At 31.3% G+C, this 24,152-nt stretch overlaps 1 protein-coding gene across 7 annotated transcripts; it reads right to left on the reverse strand.

Annotated features, from left to right (window-relative positions):
* On the reverse strand, positions 1-23,775 carry LOC106618261 (solute carrier family 2, facilitated glucose transporter member 8). 7 transcript variants are annotated; one of them, XM_070107616.1, is made up of 9 exons: positions 13,205-13,322; positions 10,522-10,741; positions 5,933-6,072; positions 4,843-4,953; positions 2,439-2,524; positions 2,258-2,374; positions 1,673-2,167; positions 573-1,607; positions 1-514 (listed from the first exon to the last, which is right to left on the reverse strand). In XM_070107616.1, the coding sequence occupies exons 2-9, from the start codon at positions 10,557-10,559 to the stop codon at positions 275-277; spliced, it is 2,262 nt and encodes a 753-aa protein (XP_069963717.1). In that variant the 5' UTR covers positions 10,560-10,741; positions 13,205-13,322; the 3' UTR covers positions 1-274. The 7 variants fall into 7 exon arrangements, with proteins under 7 accessions (XP_069963717.1, XP_069963714.1, XP_069963715.1 ...); XM_070107613.1 differs by having other exon boundaries at positions 10,522-10,977; XM_070107614.1 differs by having other exon boundaries at positions 10,522-10,977; positions 13,147-13,322.
* Positions 23,776-24,152: the final 377 nt, after the last annotated feature.

Consider the following 24,152-nt stretch of genomic DNA (forward strand, 5'->3'; position numbering starts at 1 on the left):
TAATATTTGTAATTACATTTATTATAGCTTTTCTCAAAACTTTCATCAGATAAAAGGCTTGTGCATTCATGTACGTTCTTACATATGTACATGTTAATATGTAGTTATATACAACATACTGATTATGGTATCTACAAATTTACATAATTATACAAATAATAATACTTTTTAAATCCACAAAGTAATGCAGTTGAAAAATTGCAAGTAGACAGAACATGCATACATATGTAAAAATTTAATCCTATTATATATGTACATAACTATTTTCCAACCGTTATAAGTGCGTTGTATTGTTTTCTTCAAATGCAGGATTGATCTCGCCTGCAACATGCAAACGTTGAGGCACAAAATCACTTTGTTGTAACTGAATTATCTTCGCTTCAGCTTGCGCGCTTATAGGGATTTGTAAATTTTGAAGATTATCCAATTGTATGGCTGTCTTATTCAAATCTTGACGGCATGACTTTTTCAACAAATTCGTTTTCGATTTTTTAGAGAAATGCGCCTCAATTTCCTAAAAGCAAAAATTGTAAATTATAAAAGCTAATTGTTGCGAAAAAAACTTTTCATACGTGTAAGGTGCGTCCCTCGGTTTCTGGTAGTGTAAAATACAACACTAATGCGCCAAACAAGGCCACTGCCGAATAGAGCCAGAATGTGCCCGGCAAAGTAAACGCAGACAGCATTTGTAGAAAAAGTTTATTAGCCAAAAATCCGAAAATATAACCTAAACCACTGACAAGGCCTGAAGCAGTGCTGCGTACTTGAGCCGGAAATACCTCACCGATAAGTATCCAAGGTATCATACGTATACCGATATGTGCGAAAAAAGCGCTGCCTAATAATAAAATTAATGGAAGCCAAACCAAGTTGTTGGTTGTTTGTGTTGGTACTGGTAACAACACCTCCTTGGACATTTCTACTGTAGATGGTGAGCCTGTAACGCGCTTGTCAAGAATAATTGACGCCAAAGTTGTAGTCAATTCTTCCTCTAAGTTTTTCGACACTGTTGTGGTTTCTGCTTCCTCCTCAGAGTCAAAAAGGTTTAAAAATGATGTCACATTATCGCTTCCATTATTTGCATCTTGATAATCTAAGCCAGGTAATTGTATAAAAGTCAAAGGATCATTATAATCATTAAGGGAAAGCTCTTGCTCTTCCCGTTTAGTGCGATTCAATGCATTCTCGCTACCATTAATGGCTACGAGTGTTGTCGTCTCTATGCCGCCATCATCTAAGAATGAGTATAATGTTGTTGTATTCAACAATTTGTCAAGCATCAAACTATCGGGCTGCAAAACTGATATCTCGTCTTCAAAAATTTTACTAATATTGGCTTGAGTTATTAAATTCTCGCTTGGGACTATATTAGAAGCATTTATGACTACATTGTTTACGGCAAAACCAGGTACCACCTTGACATAGTGTGCGTAGGTGGCGGTACCAAACATACAAACCCCAACACCGATGGTAGATATCATAACCAATGGACGCTTGCCGGTGAAGTGGATGAGGAAGACACATAATATTGTTGCGATCATCTCGGCAACTCCCAATAAAATAGTAGCGTGATATTTATTGATTGGTGCTTTCAGTGTGTGGAATATCTGCAAAAATAAAAGGGTAAATAAGAATATATTTTTTAAGCATAACATGTGTTATATGATTATACCTGCACCGCGTACGTCTGCAGCGGAGTCTTGCCAGAAAAATGTCCGGTAAAGAATGTAAATGTGACCAATATAAACGGTACCAGAAAGGAACGTTTGCGAAACATTCTAAAGCGATTGGTCCACTTGGACGGCTTTTCACCATGATTTTCGACGGCTTCTTCTAAAGCCGGTTGTGTAATCAATTCCTCATAGAGTCGATTAAACTCAGCTTCGATCATATATTCGGGCACCCAACCGCGTAGCCATTGCAATGATTTTACAGCCTCACGAAAACGATGCTCACGTATCAACCACGTCGGACTTTCAGGTACAAAGCATAGCGCTATTATACAAATAATCGGAAATGCTGAACTCAATGCAGCTATTGTGCGCCAATCCATAAAAGAGCCCATAATGAATTGTATGAAGACGCCGGTGATGACGCATGTCGAACCGAGCGCTGAGAGTATACCACGATATTTGGGCTCAGTGATTTCGGCAACATAAGTCAGTACCTGTATATAACATATATATCAAAAAGTACGATAATAATAAAAGTTATCATATAAATAAATACATATGTACATCAGTGCACATTAAATTACCGGCGCTTCCATAAGACCGCCACCCATACCGCTTAAACAGAGCGCCGCATACAAATGCTCTGTGCGCGTCGAAAAATGAAAGAGTAGCCATGAAGCCAAAATCGGTATATTAACCAGCTAAATATTTTGTAATTCAATTAGTTTTGAATGTAAAATAGACAAACTAGATTACATTATTTACCTGCATTGCGCGCCGCTTTCCAATCGGTTGAGAGAGAACACCCGAAAAAAGGCAACCCAAGGGCACGCATATTAAATTTATTGAACCTGAAACATTTTCTCTAATTAACTGAAATATATGCTACTAGCTGCATTTTTGTACATAAATATATAATATTTTACGCACAGAATAAGTGTACTTTTTGTAATTAAGACACGCATACATATATACTTATTTATTGAGTAGTATATACATATTTATTTGCATAACTGTTATCTGCTAAGCCCACTGTAAATTCAAATTATATCGAATTTTATTGTTTGCAAAAAGACAAAAATATTATTATTAATAGTTATATTATGTATATAATTATTCAAGAGCTGTCAGTTTTATTAATCGCAGATTATTTTTAGTGATACTCGAAGAAAAAAGCATCGTTTTTAGAAACTAAATGAAAAATCGCTTGAAACTAGTAAAAATATTGTCAAAGAAAATCCTAATAAAAAACGAACCGGAAACCCAAAACATTTATGAAAACAGCTATTATTTACTAAACAATTTTAATCCAGATAAATTAACTTTTTCTCTTAGATCTAAACTTTGGCCTCTCTCGCCAGTAGCCTATTAAGAATATGACTCCCTACATATAATTAATATATATAAACGATTTTTTTTTAACAAAAGTTTATGTAACACTTTAAATTAAAAATAAAATACTAAAATTTTGATAATTCTGTTTACGATAAACTTCAAATAAGGTCATCAGTTTAGTAATTAAACTGTGGACAGTTCTCTGCCCACTTTCACAACTCACAAGCTACTTGACAAATTTGTACCAAGTTTAATTTATAAAATCCACTTACCCTCTTAAGTCTTGAATTCGAACCGTAAGCTTACCTATTTCTAAGCAAAGCTTTGAGGCATTAACTTTTCAAAACAAAAATGAAACATATATAAAAGTATCAAAAAAGAGAAGTAGCACAAAAAACTCCTTACTTGCGGCAAGATTCCAAATTATCAATTTATATCTGTTCGTTTAGGCTTAAAGCGGACAACTCGAATAATAAGAAACTAGGTATGTTACCCTTAGAACACGGCAGATGTATCCTTATGCTACAGAGATCTTAGATTTTTACAGTTAGTGAATTTTTGAATTTTTATAATTCCATTCGAACTTAAAACTTAGATGATCTTTTAGTTTTAGAATTTTTCTCGAATCCTAAATCTCAAAATTAACAAGTAAGCAAGGGCTAAGCTCGGATGTAACCGAACATTTTATACTCTCGCAAAGTCAAATGGTATACTCGTTTGAGGTTTCTTTATACATTTTGCTTGATTTGCATAGTGGAAAAAGAAAGAATCAGATGAGTCATCTCATGCCATCTTAGAGATAATATTTAATGTCTCTGGCGTCATTTTTTTAAAAAAATTTAAACTGCAGCTGTCCCTCCATAATGTGATTCTGTATACCAGATCACAGTCTTGTATCTTATAGTGGAGCTTAGTTATGGCAATTTATTTGTTTATGATTAATGTCCCAACCGTCTTACGGTGCCAAGAAAATGTGTACTAAGTTTCATAAAGATATCTCAATTTTTACTCAAGTTACAGCTTGCACAGACGGACGGACGGACAGACAGTCACCCGGATTTCAACTCGCCTCTACATCCTGATCATTTATATATATACAAGTATAACCCTATATCTAACTCAATTGGTTTTAGGTGATACAAACAACAGTTAGGTGAACAAAACTATTATACTCTGTAGCAACATGTTGTGAGAGTATAAAATTTACTCAATACTTGTAAAATTTACTACAGTTTGCTAGGTTAGTTGCCAAAGAAAATCTGGAAGAAAGCTGTAAACTAATAACAACTTTAATGGTGGCATATTGCTAAGTGTTTACACTTGAGAAAGTTCTGTAATTTCTACAAATCCTTAATGAAGGCGAAATAGTCAAAAAAAGTTTATAACTAGAATTATCGCATTGAACATGAACTAATCAAAAAATACCAGCGTTGTACCAATTATGAACCACTTATAAGTAGAGTAATTAGTTATTTAATTTGACATCAATGATTAATAAATAACAGCAATTATTTACATTAATTGTATTTCACTGCTGGGAGAATATAGAGTAACTCAAAATTTTAGAAACTAGAAATTTGGCTTTGGTTCATAATTGATTAAGATGTATTATTTTTTAACAGTTTTGAACTAATATTAAACTGGTTTAATTCTGACCAAAATCTGAGAAATCACAGCTAGGAGCTCCATGTAAAAAATGTCCCATACTTGTTTAGTCTAAAGATATTTGACTGCCTAGTTGGACCTAAATTCATTCTTGTCAGTAATGCAAATATGTATATCTATATGTATGTATGTATGCATGCATAATTTAACTTCAATTTGCGCTACTTACTGAACCAAGATATCTCATCTCTGTTTAACACTATATCACTGGGTTCACGTCCATCACCACCCTGTATGGCTGGTATCACAATGGTGGGAAAACCAAGCGTCATACCATATACTGTTGGAAAAAAAATAATATTATCGATAATATATGTACATATTTCATAGGTTTATATATGAAAATTAAAATTTTTATCTCAGATGTTTAGAATATTTTGCTGACTAATATATCCAAAGGAGTATAACTTCATAATACTGAAAAAATTTACTTGCTAAAAATATTTTTAGAAACTTTTATTTTCGCTTCGACTAAAATGAAACTTCAAATAGGAGCTTTCACTCAAAACAATATTAACCAATGAAGATATGAGTTATTGTTGCGAGTTTTTTAATTAAAATGTTATGGATTATAAATTGAAATTTTATTTTTAACTTAATCCCAAAAACAGAATTTAAAATTGGAAATTTAATTTAGTTATCATAATTAAAAATTTTAAATTTTAATTTCAATCACAAAATCAGAATTAAAAAGAGATTAAATATTTTTTAATTGAAAAATTGGAGTGACAAATTAAAACATAATTTTTCACATCAAAAGCTGGAATGGAAAGGAATAAAAAGGAAATACTTACATATTTCTAACTGAAAAACTATAATTAAATGTAAATATGACAAAAAGTGTTAAACTATATTTAGAACGCAAACGCGAAATAATTTAAATTACAAATATATAATCTTTTTAATATTTAATATTGAATTTTTTTCAATCCGATATTTAGTATTAAAAAAATGTTTTTTTATTATTTTAAATCCGAATTCTGGGATTAAACATTTATTTTTAAGTCTGCAATCTGATATTTGGCATAAGAAATTGGAAAATTATTTTTAATTAAGACCTTCGGGATCACAAAATAAAAAAATTAATTAAAATGTTAATCAAATGTCGTTTTAATGCATTATTTACTGCAATCCAATTTACTATTCAGTGTACTTCTCTGATCACACCAGTATTAGCAACAAAAAAAAATTCCGCTTAAACTCGAAAATTAAAACTAAACAATTTTTATATTATATAATCTACATTGCTTGTTATTTACCAAAAAGTAATATATTCTTAGCGCTTACAGCTAAAAATTGTGGTAAGGCTCTGCGAAAAGTACTAATCTCCCGAGGTTCACCGCCAATATCTGAAGACCTGTTGCCATTTTGTATAAAATACGGCTGGTTATTAACAGTTCTGAAAATAGAAAGGAAATAATTATAAAAATAGTTAAATATTTTAATAATATTATTTTAGCTAAAAATTGTGTTGTTATTACCCACAAACAAGGGTAACACAACATTGTATTGTTTATTTAATTAATTTAAAATGGTTTATTTATATACAAGCAATTATTGTATGAATTATAAATTTGTAGATTCATATGTACATATATACATATGTAAAAAAATCGAATTTTTATTTGAGAAATTTAGTAAAATATTTAATATGTTAATGGATTACAATTGTATTGCTGTTTAAATAAACAATACAAAACTTGCATATAAATAACGGTACGAATAGTAAAAGGTGTAGATTTGTTAAATCAAATAAATTTACATAAATTATACCATTGGAATTAATATATTATATTACTTCTAATACTTTCAACTTTCAATTACAAGCATACTAATAAGTAAAGTCTAGCTTATCTCAATAAGCATTATTAGTTTTTTAATCCAATGTGAAATAAGATCTAAGTTATGTGGACATGTGTGCTTTTATAGACTTATTGATCTTCAGCACAAAAGTTGATTACAAAATAAATAAGAAAGCGCTATGTTCACATAGAACCAAACATAAGGTTTAGAATTATATAATAAATTTCAATATCTGCGAATAGATGACTTAGTAAAACCGTCAAACTTTATTTGTAATTATTTGAGTTCATGGCATGACGATTCAATATGTGACGAAACTTCCGTAATGTCTATTTCTATTATTCTTCACTAAATACTCTCACATATGTTAAGAACAGAAGACGGTCAAGTACTTCTTGATAACGCACTATATCAAAAGTTAAAAAAATCTGTTCCTTACCATAATTTCCAACACTGTCCCAAGGGAAATATTTGTTAGAATAGGTTATGGCGGGCTTAAAAAGTTAGGTCTGTATAGAATTCAAAAAAATTTTAATTTATTTCTTGGCTTAATGTACACCCTGAATCCAGAAAATATTATTCAATTAGTAGAATAGTCACAATCTTTCCCCTGTCCAATCCGCTGTTGTGTTGCAGCATTTGGGTTAGTCAGCTTCAGCACGTTAAACTTTAAACGCTATTTTGTCGAAACAGCATTTTCGAAATCGGGCTCTATCTAGTAAACTACGTACGATTTTGTTGTTATTGTATTATAGCAACTATTTTTATAAATCACTAGCAGATCACTCCACATGCCATCCCACTTGGGAGGAGAGGATATCATATAGACGATAAGATGTGAACATGGAATTTTTAATAATATTTATATTCAATTCTGCACTCGACCAAGTGAGCCGCGCTGCACTTTATTTCTTCACACGCGACTTTTTTTTTACTATTGTATATTAAATTAGTGATATCTTTCGAATGGAAAAGTATTGAATCAGTTTTGAATTTAAGTAATTAATTTTGATAGGGATTAATACTAAGGTACAAATAAAGACATTTTTTTAAATAAATAAATACTTATTATGACATATATGAAGTCATTTTTGTATAGATAAATCTATGATCTGCTAAGTCGTATTCGCATATATAACCTATGTTCACCAGAGAAGTGTAGCTTCACAACGGTAAAAAAGGTTTTCAAATCGGTCAAGTAATTTCAGATCCTTTTCAAACAAACAAACAATAAAATATGTAATGTGTTGAATAATATCTCGTTTTTTTACTTTGTTTCAGATATCAAGCTGAAAAAGGTGATTCCGAAGATGGGCAATCTTCAAAATTTACACAATTTGGTATCAAAATGTGATTATGCATTTTTTTACCTAAATACAACTTCACTAAAGCCTGACAGAAAAAAATTCAATTAATTTTTCCTTACTCCCAAAATAAATGATCAAAGTTCAGCCATATTTAGTACTCTAGACTGGCCTAACTCCTTAAGGAATCACTTAGGCCGATGTCCATCCATATTTGTGCTATAGCTCTTCATATTAAGTAAAACTTAAAAATTTTTTTAGGATATCCCACATAGTGTTTGAATTATATATTGCAAATTTAGTTAATCTAAACGGTCGAGACTACCTAAATTCTGTTTTGTTTTTTTACTGATTTTCGTCGGAACTAACAGTTAAAAAATATTTATGACGATTATTGATTGACATTGAGGCCATTGATCGTTAAAAAAAGCATATTATATATTATTTAAAATGAGCTGACTAAAAGTGAAAGAAACCATTTATTAACTAGTGAAAATCTTTAAAAATATCAATAGTCGAGTATAATATTATTCATTGCTATACGAGTATATATATATATATATATATATATACATTTTTCATTTAGTGAAAATTAAAAGGATGAGTATTTTTCAAATTTTCTTAATCACTGTTGATTTTAATGGTGTAGACCTTTCTGTCAAAATAGTCATAATTTCTTACACTTAATATAGGTATGTACTGAATGGTAATAATTAGCCTTATAGAAACACATGTTAAAGACTAATTATTTTTAACTCTGATACGGAACGACACGTGCACGGCCCATTTCTAAGCCTACAAATTTCTTATCACAAAACCAATTTTTGTAATTTATTTACATTCATTTATAGTATAATTCCACCAAGGCATGTGGTCGCTAATCTAATAATTACTCTCAAGGTGTGCCGGAAATTATGTTATACTAAAATTTAGTAAAATTCAGTAAATTTTAAGATAATTATAATATGGGTGGAAATTGTTTAGCTTAAATTTGGGAATTTGTTATAATTACTTTCATTTTTGTCTAATTTCAATTTATCGTAAAAAACACCAATTTTTTAACTTCGAATCTTTACCTAAAAGTCAAACATTGTTTTTTCAAAAATATTTCGGTATACGTGCGTTTTCATAGTCCTTGCTTTCAAAATTCACTTTTTCAATCAAATTGGATCGATAATATAATTTGCGGTACGTGGATGTGATGTTAAAAAAGCAACCGAAATTGTCTAGTGAAACTGTTATATTAAAACGAATAAATATTCCATTAGGCTAGAAACTTAGGTGCTTGATGAATGATGAAAACCTACCAACTAAAATAAAATTATGTTGCTCTCTCACCTAGTATATGGCGCGATTTTCAGTGAATTATAATAGGGGAAAAATCGATGACTAAAACAAACCGTCCCGGACTTTGCCGGAACAAATATGGTCACCTAAGGTTAATCCGTATCTATGGACGATGCTAAGGATATATACGAAACTAAAAGAACTGGCTACAATAGACTTACTTTCAAAAAAACAGTAATTACTGTTAGTGATACCGCTATATTGCAGCAAAGAAATCGTAGTTTGAGCGTGATCTTAATAACTTCCAAAATGAATGCCGCAGGGAGTCAAAAAACACACAAAATCGCACTTAAGTTCACGAATATTGTACAATTTCAATACTGATGCTAAGTACAACATTTGAACAAAAATTATATCGTTCAATTTTTTGAGGAGCGTCTCACATCACATTTTTTTAAATGACTCTTCGAATTCCGTTCCCACGTCAATCATACTGATGCCAACGAAGCGGACCCAAACATTTCGCACAACATTCGGGTCTATGCAACAAAACGTACGCAGATTTTTATAAAATTAAATACTGTCAACTTGGCAGCAATTGGGAAATGTTTCTGCAATACAATTTGCAATTGCTTTATGTCTGGGAGAATACATAGACCATGTTGAATGCTTTGTATAGGTATTTAGCTGGATGATAACCTATTCATGAGATTGCTCTCAGGTTCTAAGTAACTGCAACGTAAAAGCAAAACAAACATTTGGAATGCTCAAAAATATAAGGAAATCTACTCAGTTATCCATCTGAACAAAACTGCGTTTATTTGAATCGATCATTGCCTACGCAGAATACTACGTATTTTCTGTCTGAATATTATCTCCAATCAAGCACTATGGAGCCGCACACAACAAAATCCATTGCTAATCGAAATTTGCAAGCCCCTAACGCAGACCTGTAAACAACATCGCAAACTTTTTTTATTGATTAGAAATAAAGCCTATAAAATGTGATATATGTGTGATAAGCTTGATAACAATAAAATTATAAATAATTTGATCTATGGTTTGCATAAAAAATTGGAAAGTAGTATTGGGAAAAAATATTTTTAAAATGCAACAATTTTGCCATTTTACATAATTTCACAAAATTTCGGTGCGTTAGAAAAACTGGTAAAAGGCTTTTCATTTATCAGTTCAAAATCATCTCATAGCTTAATTGAACAAACTTACTGTTTTTTTACCAATTTTGGAAAGTATCAATTAAAATCGCCACACAACGTCTTTAATTAAACGGTCATTCAGAATTACTGGCTTGAAAAGATCGATTGATATATTGCCAAACATAAAACCTGTCACAGTGGAAATTACCTTAGTATACGAGTATGGAGGTAAGTATAGTATATAGGTACATATGTATGTACCAACAATTGTGTACGTTTACTGTAAATGGAATTTACCCGTTTTTAACTTCCGTTGTTTTGTCCATAGCCGTCATAGTGTTTGTGTTGAAACTAGTGGAATGCACGTTTTTTCTATATATTTAGCATATTCTTCTTTTATTGTAAGTATGTGTATAGAATCGTCGGCATATCACACATTGTTATTTTTTACACAGTCTCGCACAATGTTGTTATTGTTCAAAAATTATGTATCACAGTTTTTTCGCGAATAGTTTCACTGATTAACGGTTTTTTTTAATTTACTTTTTTATTTAATTTATTTTTTTACAATTTGTTTTATTATTTATGTTTCACCTTCATTTACTCACTGTTTACATATGCACATACATACGTATTTATGTGGGCGTGTTTTGCTTATTATAGGGAATTTGTGCATAAAACGTGCAAATTTTATTGCCTTCAACCAAGAGGCGCCCAATTATCGTAATGGTTGTATAGAAATCGCTGCTGTTGCTGGTCACAATGGAGTCAAATAATGTTTAAATAAGCATAATAAAAATCATTAATTACAAAACTGCGCTAAAGTGAGCAGAAAAAGATGTCACGTTTTTTGTTTTTATATTTGAAATTAAGTTATTTAAACGTTTTTCTACTATAAACTTAAGCACAGCTTTTGTATTTAGTATTTTGTTTCGCAGAGCTCACCTACCACATACAAGTTCATATGTACATATATTTGTTTGTATATGTGTTTATGGTGTATACGTTTTTTGAATATAATAAAGTCAATTAGACAGCGTGCACAAGCGCATCACAACTTTTATGTAATATGATAACTTTGCAAAAACTTTAATGGCATTTATGTATAGATATAAATAAATATACATATGTATAAATAAATATACATATGTGTGTTAGTAGGTGTCTATGGGCTATTAAAAGAGTTCAAGTTGAATACGATGACCGCCGTAATGTTAACAATCTTAATTAACTTTACTAAGGTGCTTGGAAACAAAACTATGAGATCGTCTTAAATAAAAAATCGAAATAAATGAAACTAAAATTATACACACTAGAAGAAAAGCATAGCGAACACTTAATGAAAGGCATGCATTTATTTTCAATTTTATTTACTTCTGTCGTTTAGATGACTTTATATGCTTATATAATTATTTGTAGTAATATAACTCGATTCTGTTTGCTTCGTTGTGTGCTCTAAGCATCTTCAGCAAGTTGAAAGAACTATCACATCTTAGCACGAACTTGTAAGAAATCAGGCTCAACTTTGAAATGTGGTTAAGAGCAGCAAAAAAAAAACAAAAAGTAAAATAAAAAAGAAATAAAAAAAAAAACAATATGTTAAGTGATGCGAAGAAGTTTCTTCACTCAAACAAGTTTTATTAATTTCGAGGTGTTGCGCTTTTTAATTGCTTACATTAAGCTTACTGCAAGCTTATGGACATATTTTTTACAGCAGAGATATTTGTATTCATATGCCCTTCAAACCGTTGTTGAATTTGTTATCAAGTAATATTTTACATTTTGTATTCAAATTATTTTAAGTAGTTGCGTTTACTGTAGTCACGAACTACATTTTAAAAAACTTTGAAATACGCAAAAATTATGATAATCATCATAAAAACTCAACATTAAACACCAAATTGAGTTTTTCAAAAAGTTTTGTAATTACCACACTGTCCATAACTAAGACGTTAGTAATCCACTAACTGATATTACTTTGCGTTATATATTATATGGTTAGATTGATGATAAACTAACTTTGAGCATTATTTTAAGTTTCCACAAGTACTACTTTACAGTATTTATCATATTTATTGAATTACTAATTCGTGATATTACTCATACGCCATGTAGTTTTTTTTTTATCAATATTGTGTTTATAACTATTTTCATAACAATTAAATAAACATATCTTTAGAGCGCAGGAGGATTATTTTGTTATTATTGTATCACATATATATACCACATACAAACATTAATATCTATGTTTATATCGAAATCACTTAGAAAATTACTCAAAAAAATCACTGAATTTCAGAAAAAACTAACGTTGAGGCACACAAAAGTTGGCCATAACACAAATGTTCTAAATAAAACTGTATATAACACAAAAAAATATTATTATATATTCATTATTATTATATATTTTTAATTATAAAATATTTGATTCTATTGTTACTATTCACAAAGTAAAATACTCCGCAATTTTTGTTTCTCTAATGATTCGAATGATTTATGAGTTGAAATTAAAAGGTCTATGATTTTACTATGCCACTGCGAATTAATATGTATTTTTTATTTCATGTTATTTGCTATATCAATTTTATTTTAACACCATTAAATTTTTTAGTTTCAAATTATGATAATTTCTTCATTGTTATAGCACCAAAGCAGATCTGAATTAATTTACATAAAAATACATTTTTGGCTATAAAAATATTTACGCAAATTGCCACGATTATTTAGGCGATACCAATTTAATTAACAACGTTTTGACAAATTGTGTTTTTTTGTTATAGTTGCTTTTTTTATTAATCCATAACAAAATAAATTAACGAATAAAATTTAGCACATAACAATATGAGTAAACTAGGCAGGTTGTTACACGCAATTAATTAGTAGATAACTAGAATTCAAAAATAAGTGAACACATTTTTATACAATTTCTCTTTTTATAATTTTTTAAATTTAAATAAAAAAAAATTGTTTTTCTTTGCACCGATCGTTTTGTTTTGCTGCACGAATCGGAAAACTCGCTTAACAATTTTCGATTTTAATTTAAACTGTTATAAGGTACGGCTACGTTTTTTTCATGTTAGCGCCTCCACGTTCTAAGCAACACTAATTCGAGTTTTGAAGCTCCGCAATACACATTACTGAGCTCGCTTTCATTGCTGCGTCTCGTTTCGTCTGTATGTACAGTTGTACATTTGTTTTGTGTGTGCAATATTGCTACATATTTAATGGTGCTGTCAAATTTTAGGCCCGGCCTATCGATAGTTTTTATACCCTGAACAGAGTACAGTTTGCCACGTTGTTTGTAACACCCAGCTGAGTCGATTTAGCCATGTGCCTCTGTCCGTCGTATGAGATATCGATCTAAAATTTTGAACACATCCTTTTCTCCCCAAGAAGCTGCTTAGCATATAGCTGCCATAGAAACTGAACGATCAAAATCATACTTTTGTATGGGAAAATTTTTTTATTTAAAAAGATATCTTTACTAGATTTGATATGAATTATTGCTCAAAGCAACGGTATAAGATCGGACTAATATAGCGTATAGCTGCCATATAAACTGATCGCTCAAAATTAAGTTCTTGTATTTTTTTTTGAATGGGCAGAGTTCTATTATAAGAAAAACGTTTCCCGTAAAATTTCATTTCAACGCGTTTGGGCATTGCATTCACAACTCACCGCATAGTTGTCACGCACTTAACTCACTCACCCCTGACAAAGGCCTATGTTAACAATATACTCATACATAACATATTTATTTGTCCACTTCTCTCTTCAGGTTTTCGATTGGTTTTATGCAAACCATTTCATTCGGCTTTGGCTGCGAAACTTTTGATTTCGCTTTAAGCCATGCTTAGGCATGCTCACATGACGCTGGTTGCCTCACTGCGAATCTTTCAAATCTTGCGCATTTTAGTAGAAAGCCATTGTGTTAATAATGATCATAAAACAAATCAAGTAGTGAGTGGCGCAAAGGAAATAAAAAACACTTAAATACAGCGCCACAAATCAAAATAGATAAATAAATCATTCGGGTTTCTACTACCACCAATATATTGTAAGTACATGACATTACTAAGCTCTATGTTGGTTGTGGCTAAGCGTTTTGATTGCAACCAATATACCTATGTTATGTTAATGTATTGCAATGTACTTAAGTAGGTATTCATGTTATTCTAAGTGTATTTTCTTTCATTGCCACTTTATAATCGGCTTTTCACTTGGCATCTCATTTTCACCCTTTCTAAGTGTTCATTACTACTTTTATTCGCTGAAATCCGGGGAATTTCGGTTTTGATTGTTGTTGATAAATTTTAAAACTTCCGTTGCTCGCACTCATTTCAACACATTTCACACTCGCATGCGAAATTTTGTTAATTTAATTGTCTGGGAAATGTAAAAATGCATATGTATGCATGTATGTATGTGTATACACAATCTAAGGTATTTACGATATTTATGTGAGTTGAAGTTTGTATTTGCATGTAGGTAATTGCTTCGACACTTAAAAGAAACGCATCAAGAACTTTGGCAGTGAAGGAAATTTTTAACTACTTATAGTAACCGGTTTCTTTGTCACAGACACCACTATTCGCAACACTAGCAAAGCTCAATAAGAATTCGTCGCCACAATATACGTACAGATACATATATGTACAATTCTGTTAATATAAATGGCAGTGCGAGTTGGGATAGGCTTTAATGCTAAAAACTGAACTGTTTGCATTAGCATTTTCAACCAAAAATATATTTATACTCTGAACAGGTTATATTAAGTTTGCCACCAAGTTTGTAACACCCATAATAAAACGTGGGAGACTCTATAAAATGATAAGCATGACAAGCTGAGTCGATTTAGCCATGTTCGTCTTTCTGTGTATAAGCGAACTAGTCCCTCAGTTTTTGAGATATCGATCTAAAATTTTACACCCGCCCTTTTCTCTCCACTATAGCATATAGCTGTCATATTTGACGAAAAACTTTTCGAAATTTGGAAGGGGTTATTGCATAAGGCAATGGTATGAGATGAGCTTTTTTTATGAAAATGAAATACTAATTTTGAATGGGAAAGTAAAAAAAATGTATTTAAAGTATTCACATACTATACATTTTGATCACCTTTCTGGCAATTTGTGGATACCATATTCCAATTAAAGTGTTCGTCTTTTGAAGCAAATCAATCAGACACCCAATTTTCGACTCCTGCGTAGGAATCGAAGTGCTGCTCAGACAACAGATGTCCCATCAATGAAAACAAATGGTAATCGAAGGAGCCAAGTCTGGTGAATACGGCGGGAGCACTTTGATTGCATCCTGAACCGATTTTATTTTGTGTACTTTGCCGAGTCTTCTGGCCCATTCTGGTCGTATTTCTGTCAATGTATTGTTTAAATCGATCATTTGTTGTCTGTAGCGATAGGTATTAATAGTTTCACCAGGTTTTAGAAGCTCGTGACATATCACACCCTTCTGGACCAAATACAGAGCATTGCCTTCTTACCGAGTTGATCTGTTTTTGCAGTCGATGTTAATTAATGCTTTCCGCAAATCATTACTTCCGGTACAAAATTTGACATTTTTAACACAATGAAAAAATATGATGTTGTTTGTTCAATGACTGTAAGGTTATTGAATATGTTTGACAGATGTCATGCAAACTAAACAGAAAAAAAATTAAGGCTCGTTCAAAACGAATGTTCCCTATCAACACATTTGTATCTTAATGCTCACTTCATACCGGTACATAATCTCCGAAGAAATTGTACAGATCGGATCACTATAGCATATAGCTGCCATACAAACCGAACGATCGGAATCAAATTCTTGTTAGGAATCGTTTTTATATAGGAAGCGTATTATAGCATATAGATTGGTGCAACCGAAGTTTACGTTTTTTCGTGTTTTAATTTAATATAATAGTAAAAAAAATGTGTATTAATTTTAGTTTAAACCCTAGATGTAAGTCTATTTACGAGCATACTTCACATTTTTTAAGTTGCTCATAAAAATGGCAGTGTCTTCTTTAACTATAAGTTGAGTGAAAATAAATATATTTTATATTTCAAGTCTAAAGCGTATCATTACTGCGAAGAAAATGCAATTATTAAGTTAATGTAACACATAATGGATGGTTCTAAGCCATACACCAAAGGATAAATTTAAATAAAAAACATAAATTTAAAAAAAAATTTCAAATAATTAAGAAAATATGAAAGGTTGTACAAAAAGCAAGCAAGAACGTTAATGCATGTCGAATGCACCGAAGCTATAATACCCTTCACAGGTACATTTCTCATAGCAACTATATGCATAACTAAATCTCAAAACGTAAACGGCCAATAGTTTGCAACCAAAGGAAATCGTTTTGCTAGTTCTCTGTAGTCACGTTTTTTTATATACATAAATAATGTTCAAGTCGAATAAAGATAACTTATTAAGGAAAAAATATATTTTATCAAAATCGTTATCTTAATTTGGATCGGTTCGTTTGAATGGCAACTATATGATTTAGGGGTTCGATCTGAACAATAATCCTTGCCAAATTTCGTGAAGATATATTGTCAAATAAAAAACTTGAATTTGATCGGTCAGTTGGTATGGCAGCTCCATGATGTTCATATATGTATGTACTTTATTCTCTTACTTTTCCTACTGGGTGTTAGAAACTTCGTGACAAACTTAATATATCCTGTTTAGTGTATAATAATTGGTATGTTTCTTAAATTTGATAAACAAACCAGAAACATCTGGCCTCAAAGGCTTTACAGGCGATTAAACTGATTGAAAAATTATTGAATTTTTTAGAATGCACTCAATTATTAGGTCTCAGGAGAGAAAGTTGAGGACGAGTTCAGTTATAATATGAAGGCGTGGCTATCAGAAGACATCTTTTAGATCCCAATCGAAAAGTCAGCAGCCACAAAATTTGCCACCTTTAACTATTTGACAGTAGAAAAACAAATTTGCCACATAGAGCGGTCCTAGTCAAAATGGTGAAATATTTCATGGATGGATGATGATAAAGTGGAATTAAAACACTCTAATCCGCAAAATTGCTCTAATATGCCTCAGTATACTGTTTTCACCGAGAAGGACGCAGGACCTTATATAATAAATTGGCGCACTGGCTTATACCATATATAATATTAAATTAATGGATTAGGTTACAGAGGAAGAAATGCCGCTAAAAAAGGGATTTTCAAGAAGACATGTGAATCGAAACATACCATTAGGTTTGTGAAGGATTTCTATAGACACAACAATATTAATTTTAATAAATATTAGTTAAATTATGGTTTTATATTAAATTGATCGATTAATATGACGCTTGTTTTGTTGTTTCACTGCTATTTTCTTCTTTTATGAATACACATTCCGACCCACTTTTGAAATCTATTCAATTTATCAAAAGAACATAATCTTATAATTGGTAAGTATTTGTTTAGATCGTAGCTTTTGAAAACCAGTTTAATTTAAATTGAACTCCATTTATTTATGAAAATCCATTACTTTTTCTCAGTCCTCACTGAGCACTACTATTATTATGAACACAATTGTACGTGAAACCAGGAGACGGTTGTGCAAAATCATGCCGTAGATTTCATTAAGAATTTGAAGTGTCATAAATTATTAGAATATGCAAAAATAATCCACTCAAACACAGCTGTAATATTGTAAATCATTCCATAATTTTATTTTTCTTCTAAACACTTTTGCACTTGAGAAAAAAATTAATACACTTGCAATTATAATATATGGTAAGCATGTACATATGTCTGCTTGTGCTACATTACGAGTATTCCAGTCCATTCTGTCGTAGATTTCCCAATTGGAATTTAATTGTAATGGGATCGGCCATTGCTTTCGCTTATTTTAAATACTTTTCAATTAGTTTAATTCAATTTCCGTACATTTTTACCCGCTTCACCACTGTCTCATTCAACGGTTGCATTATATTCCATATCCGGTTGTGCGCTTTTGCATTTTACTTTTATATAAAGCGAATTTATTTATTTTAATTTTTTGTTACCTTTTGTATAACCTCCTGTACTCGAACAAATTATGATGGCATTAAGCGTAGTTACTGCCACTTATGATGCGATTACGCACTCCGGTGCGCACATCTACGCACATAACTACTTATACATATATGTACATACTACGAGCAAACCCATTGAGGACATTGAGTATTTCTTCAAGAAGTGCTCGCATTGATTTTAAAATACACACACTTACCACTGATCTATCAAAATAATCAGCAAAATCTTGCTGAATAATTGATATTGATCTTGCAGATCATGGTTACTGACGTTGACATTCAAACTGCTGTATGTCAATGTTGTTGGTGCGGTACTCCAAATGCAAGTGCCAGACAAATATGTATGATTAACTGTTAGAGGTAATATAATGGGTATTTCGAAATACGTATTTATTTGTACAAAATCATACAATGTAATCACTTCAGTCAATGTACTACATTGTATATGTGTAGTCGAGAAACATTTGCCTAAATATTTGTTATTTGTTGTATCTGCTTGTCTTTTATAAATGAACTTGCAAATTTATTTATACTTGTAGGCTTACAGGCTAAAATTATTCGGAAACACGAGACGAATTGGTAATTGTAAGTTCGAGTACATTAGTGTGACAGTTGGTCAGTATTGCTTTTTGAAAACTAAAATTAATATAAAAAGAACACACGAAGTTAATCAAAAACAATTTTTTATGAAAAAAAAACTGGTGTTAAAATTCAAAAGTAGCTTTATGAGTATTATTTAGACTCTTCACCAGGCAAACCAGCCATTATGAAGTTAGCGGACGAAAAATTTAAACAAATTATTTCGAATAACCGCAAAATGAAGTTGAGATAGCTGACTTTTTAAAAATATCAAAGGAAGAACGTTGGACATATCGTTGATGAAAATTTGGGTATGCGAAAGCTATGTGGAAGTCATGTAAACTCACAATCGAGCAAAAATAACAACGAAGGGATAATTCCGAGTAGAGTTAAGAGCTAATTAATCGTAATAAACGTAACGAGATGTGAGAATGGATAAACCGAAAGTGTGGAAAAATAGCACCGTCGGCTGCCACAGTTATGGCGATATTTGAACAAAATTTCATTGACTTTCTTTCAAAAGGAAAAAACGTCAAGAACAACTATTGGATAGTGTTATGAGAATGTTTTAATGATAAAATCGGGAAAAACGTATCTATTTATAGATAAAGCAAGCACTGTTTCATTGTCAAAAAATTGCATAATTTGGGCATCAAAGCAATATCGAAAAAGTGTACTGCAAAATTGGCATTGAAAAGTTGGAAGATCGTTATAATAGGTGTATAGTTCTCCATGGCACCTACGAATCAAATTTGGCTTGGCCGAAACACTTGTTTTTCTTCACAACTTAACAAAATTTTCCCTCATTACGAATCCGAATCCCATTTTTCATAGTAAGGGGTGTTTGTTTTATCAGAGGCGCAATTAATTGGTATTTTATTGATACTGTGGGTTTAAGATTGACAGGTTATCAACCTATCCGATTCTGATGTCGAGGTGTCGATGGCAGCCTCCAAGCCTGCTGCCAATAAATGGCCTATTTTTTGGAACCGCATTTACTCGATGCAGATGATAAGGGTATTAGGCCCTTTGCTCCCCCGCGAAGCAATCGGATACAATGTTCATATGTATATATTTTATAATTGTACATCCAAAAAGTTTTCCTTGCTGTATATTAAATTATTGTTCTAATAATATTAAATTATTGTTCTAATAAGGTATTGACTTTTGTGGAATATTTTTCCTTGCATACATTCATACCACGTGTGTATGTGTTGGTGCAACCAATTAATTGCGGATCTAAACCTTTACGACGCTTTGATTTTTATTACAGATTTGTTTAATGTATGAGACACTACTTAATGGATTACATGCATACCAGGTACACACATGCATACATATAAATGTGGGACTTTTTTAGAATTTATAGCCTATGCTAAACGTATTTATGTGATTTTACTTTGTTGCTTTTAAATTTCTATATGTACTAGATTTAAAGTGCTCACTAAAGTGTATGGATTTCTATTACTTTAAACTTGTATTTAAATACTGGTCAATAGTATTCACTTTATGTTGTTGTTGTAGAGACTTTCTGTAATATAATTTATACGATTTTTGTTGGAACACAAAACTCCTTTCTATTCTTTCAGGTTTTTCTTCCTATGGGAATTTTTTTCAATACTATAAACAAGTCAAGCAATGCTAAGTTCGACTTCAACCGAACCATTATATACTCTCATAACTTCTGAGAATTTAATATATTTTTCCAGCTGCCAGCCATAATATTGCTATAAAAATATTTTCCAGGTTTTATTTTCATATCTTCATTAATGCTTCAGTTATATATTCTTAATTTAAAAAAAACTGACGAAAATTAAATTGATATTGGACGAGAAGAAGGACGGTAGAGTTTATTTATTTTATGACCTAAACTAATCGAGATAGTTATAGGCTATAAGTATATAAATGATCAGAATGACGAGGCGTGTTGAAATCTGGGTGAGTGTCTGTCCATCCGTTTATCTGTGCAAGCAGTAAATATTAGTGATTAAACTTGAAACACGTGTTCTTTAGCAAAAAAGTGGGGACGAGTTCGTAGATGGGCGTAATCGCACCACTGCCACGCCTACAAAACTACTTCCACTCTATACGAGGGTTTTGTTAAAAAACTACTAAAAGTGCGATAACTAAATGCGTCAGAGGCATTGAATTGTTCATCAAAGATAGACAAGGTGGGCTTTATAGGAACAGGTGTAAAAATTGGTCGGTGGGCGTGGCACCGCCCACCTTTAGGTAAAATCACATATCTCTGCACCGACTTGATCAATCTCAACCAAATTTGGTACGTACGATTATTTTGACATTTCCATCTCACAGTACGAAAATGGACGAATAAGCCGGATAAGCTTTGCACGAATAGTGCCTTTAAGGTATGCCATCTTAGCTCTAATAATTATCAAAATCTGACCATAATTGTTCAAGCCCCCGAAACCGGAAATTCGGAGATAATCCTTTCCTGATAATATAATAGTAAGACTGTATGTCAAAAATGTGTTGAATCGGATCAATAATGGAAAGATTTTCGAGCTTCCGGCTGGCTTTATACCCCACATATCGGCCAAAAAGTGAGTTATATTGATTAAATTGAGTGAGTGCATCACTGTGCCTAAAATGGATAACATCGGGTGAAAATCTGCCCTAGCTCTCATATAACTCAGGATTTTCAAACACCGGGTTGACTTCACTCCTTATATATTGTTGGTGGTATGTGAGATACCTTAATAAAACTCAGGGAGAATCTTTTTCTGTTAATAATACCAAAAATAGATAGAATCGGGACAATAGTTCACCTATCTCCCACACAGCTAATAACAGATTTTCAAACTTCCGATTGGCTTTATACCATATATGGTCAATATGTAAGATATCTTAGCAAACTTTCCTGAACCTGAACGTACAATATTGGATATACATTAGTTTAATGCCGAAAATATGTGAAATTTTATTATACTACATATAATAATTTCCGTTATTCTAACAAACCTTATTATATTAATGGTTTAGCGCTGAATATGATTGAAGTTGGTCTAGACCTTGGTCTTAATCTCATATCCCCAATACCATCAATTACGATCTTTTGATTGACGTTTTGCATATCAACTCAATATATTAAATGTAGTCTCATCGGTTAAGTTTATGTCAGATATATCTCATTTGAGGATAATTTTAGTGTAATTTTCGCTGACGGGAAGTAAAATATAGTTGTAAAACTAATTGAGTCTATGACCTAATATAATTTAAAAAATATCAAATTTGATCATAATTCATTTACTATTTCGTCGAAAAATAAATTTTGAATTCTTTCGCAACATTTTTTTGACACCTGAAGGCTTTGATCCTGGCAAGTTGCGAGAGCATGAAATGTTCGGCTACACCCGAACTTAGACTTTCCTTACTTGTTTCGATTAATGACGTCTTCAGGGTGTGACAATTCTGATTCAACCCACTGAGGCTGTTTTTATTCAAATTATTACGGTCGGATCGAGTGAGAGGCAGACATCCGGTAAACAAATATTCTCTACATCTTGTCAGTTTTGACATGTGTCTAAATTTGTTTTAGTTATTACAATAAATTGGGTTAATAAAACTATTATACTCTGAGTTCTCATTCCCACGTCAGCTGGCCAATTTAATCGAAACGGAGCGGGATTTTAACCGACCGAACTTTGTCAAACTACTCCATTCCTTGACAAATTTTCATTCAGATCTGAGACATTCGAATTATAATAAAAAATCAAATGCTTTACCTCTCCAAAAGCTTTATGCTTAAGTTAACTCTCACACTTTTTTTAACCAAATATCTTCTTTTGAAACGTTGTCGTTATTTCTTGATTATTTGCTATAGAATAGTAAAGCAGATATATTAACGCCGATATTATATAATTTTTAAGTATGATATAATAATCTGACATTCTTTGTTTTGACGAATAATATTGTAGTTCGACACTTATCTTAAGATTATAAACTTATTTAAGTAGTTAATTTACTTAATACATAAGTACAATAAAACAAACAGACGAGATTTGCGCCCAAATTATACAAAATATATTACAAAATTTAGTCGACGGATAATTGTTTTAATTTTCATTTTTTTCGTAAATATTTGTGAATTACTATTAGCACTCACACTAATACATGCATACATATTTACGAGTATGTCTATTGTTTGCCTCGCTCTCGCATTTTCAAATAACTTACATTGACGGAAGGTGCCGACTCAGGTTTCGTCTTAACCTAGGCTCTGCCATTGCAAACTAGTTGTCGTTTTAACTACAGTTTAAGACACTCGCAAATCTTCTATTTTACCACCATTGAAACGTCTAAGCCTTTTTCGTTTAATAAGCATACTAAATAACAAAAATTTCAGTAAACCGATTTCGAGTGCTTTAAGAAATTATTTCTATATTCATACACATACTTTTTCATTGTACAATTCTATGAATACACAAGTGGATATATGCGGATCTTTAACACATTTTATTTGTTTGTTATATTTATGTATAGATAGTTGTTATATGCGTAACAGCAGGCTTATATTTCAGTTTTTGTGTAAAATAAAGGCGCTCCATCAAATGCGCCTGGTTGGCAGTTTATAATGCCGTCATCAGATGCTATGATTTTAAATTAGTTCAAATACGTTAATTAGCTGTGTCAGCAAACAACAGTTGAACGGTTGCCCACCTTTACATTTACAAGCATGCGTTCCATCTCTAGCCATAAAATAGCAAAAATAATATTATAACTCTATATGTATGTAGTTATGCAGAGAAATTTGATCCAATATTTTTCGCAAAATTTGAGCGGTAGATTTTAAATAGTTTCTGTGCACCTTGGTGTGCTTTTCATATCATAAAAAGAACTGAATTATTTGCCACTCTTTAATTTTAACATCAGAGTTGCGAATTTTTTAATTAAAAAATTTTGGATCAAAAATTTAATTGGATTGGATTTAAAATTAAATTTTCAATTTCTAATTCCGTTATTCGGATCGGATGTGTTAATCCAATATTTTGTTAGTATTAATGATTTAAAAGTTAAAATTTAATCCAGAATTGGATGAATTAATCCCAAAAACGAAATCTTTTTTAAATTTCCAACTATTTGCTTGGGATTATATATTTTTCAATCCTGTATTTGAGATAAAAATTAAAAATAAATTTTATATCCAGTTTTTGGGTAAAGTCCCGTATTTGGGATTAATTTTTTTTTAATCCGGTATTTGGAATTAAAAATTCATAAACAATTTTTAATTAATATTTTCGGGACTACAAAAAAAATTTAATTCAAACGTTAATTCAATTTTTTATTTAAT

The sequence above is a fragment of the Bactrocera oleae genome, chromosome 2 (genome assembly GCF_042242935.1).
Source record: "Bactrocera oleae isolate idBacOlea1 chromosome 2, idBacOlea1, whole genome shotgun sequence".
NCBI lineage: Eukaryota > Metazoa > Arthropoda > Insecta > Diptera > Tephritidae > Bactrocera > Bactrocera oleae.

Coding starts and splice junctions, on each gene's coding strand:
- LOC106618261 (XM_014235941.3), bottom strand. CDS start 23,088: ATGGCAGAGCCTAGGTTAAGACGAAACCTGAGTCGGCACCTTCCGTCA. Junction 1,608..1,672: donor TGCAGACGTACGCGGTGCAG/GTATAATCATAT, acceptor TTATTTTTGCAG/ATATTCCACACACTGAAAGC. Junction 515..572: donor CCGAGGGACGCACCTTACAC/GTATGAAAAGTT, acceptor TTTTGCTTTTAG/GAAATTGAGGCGCATTTCTC.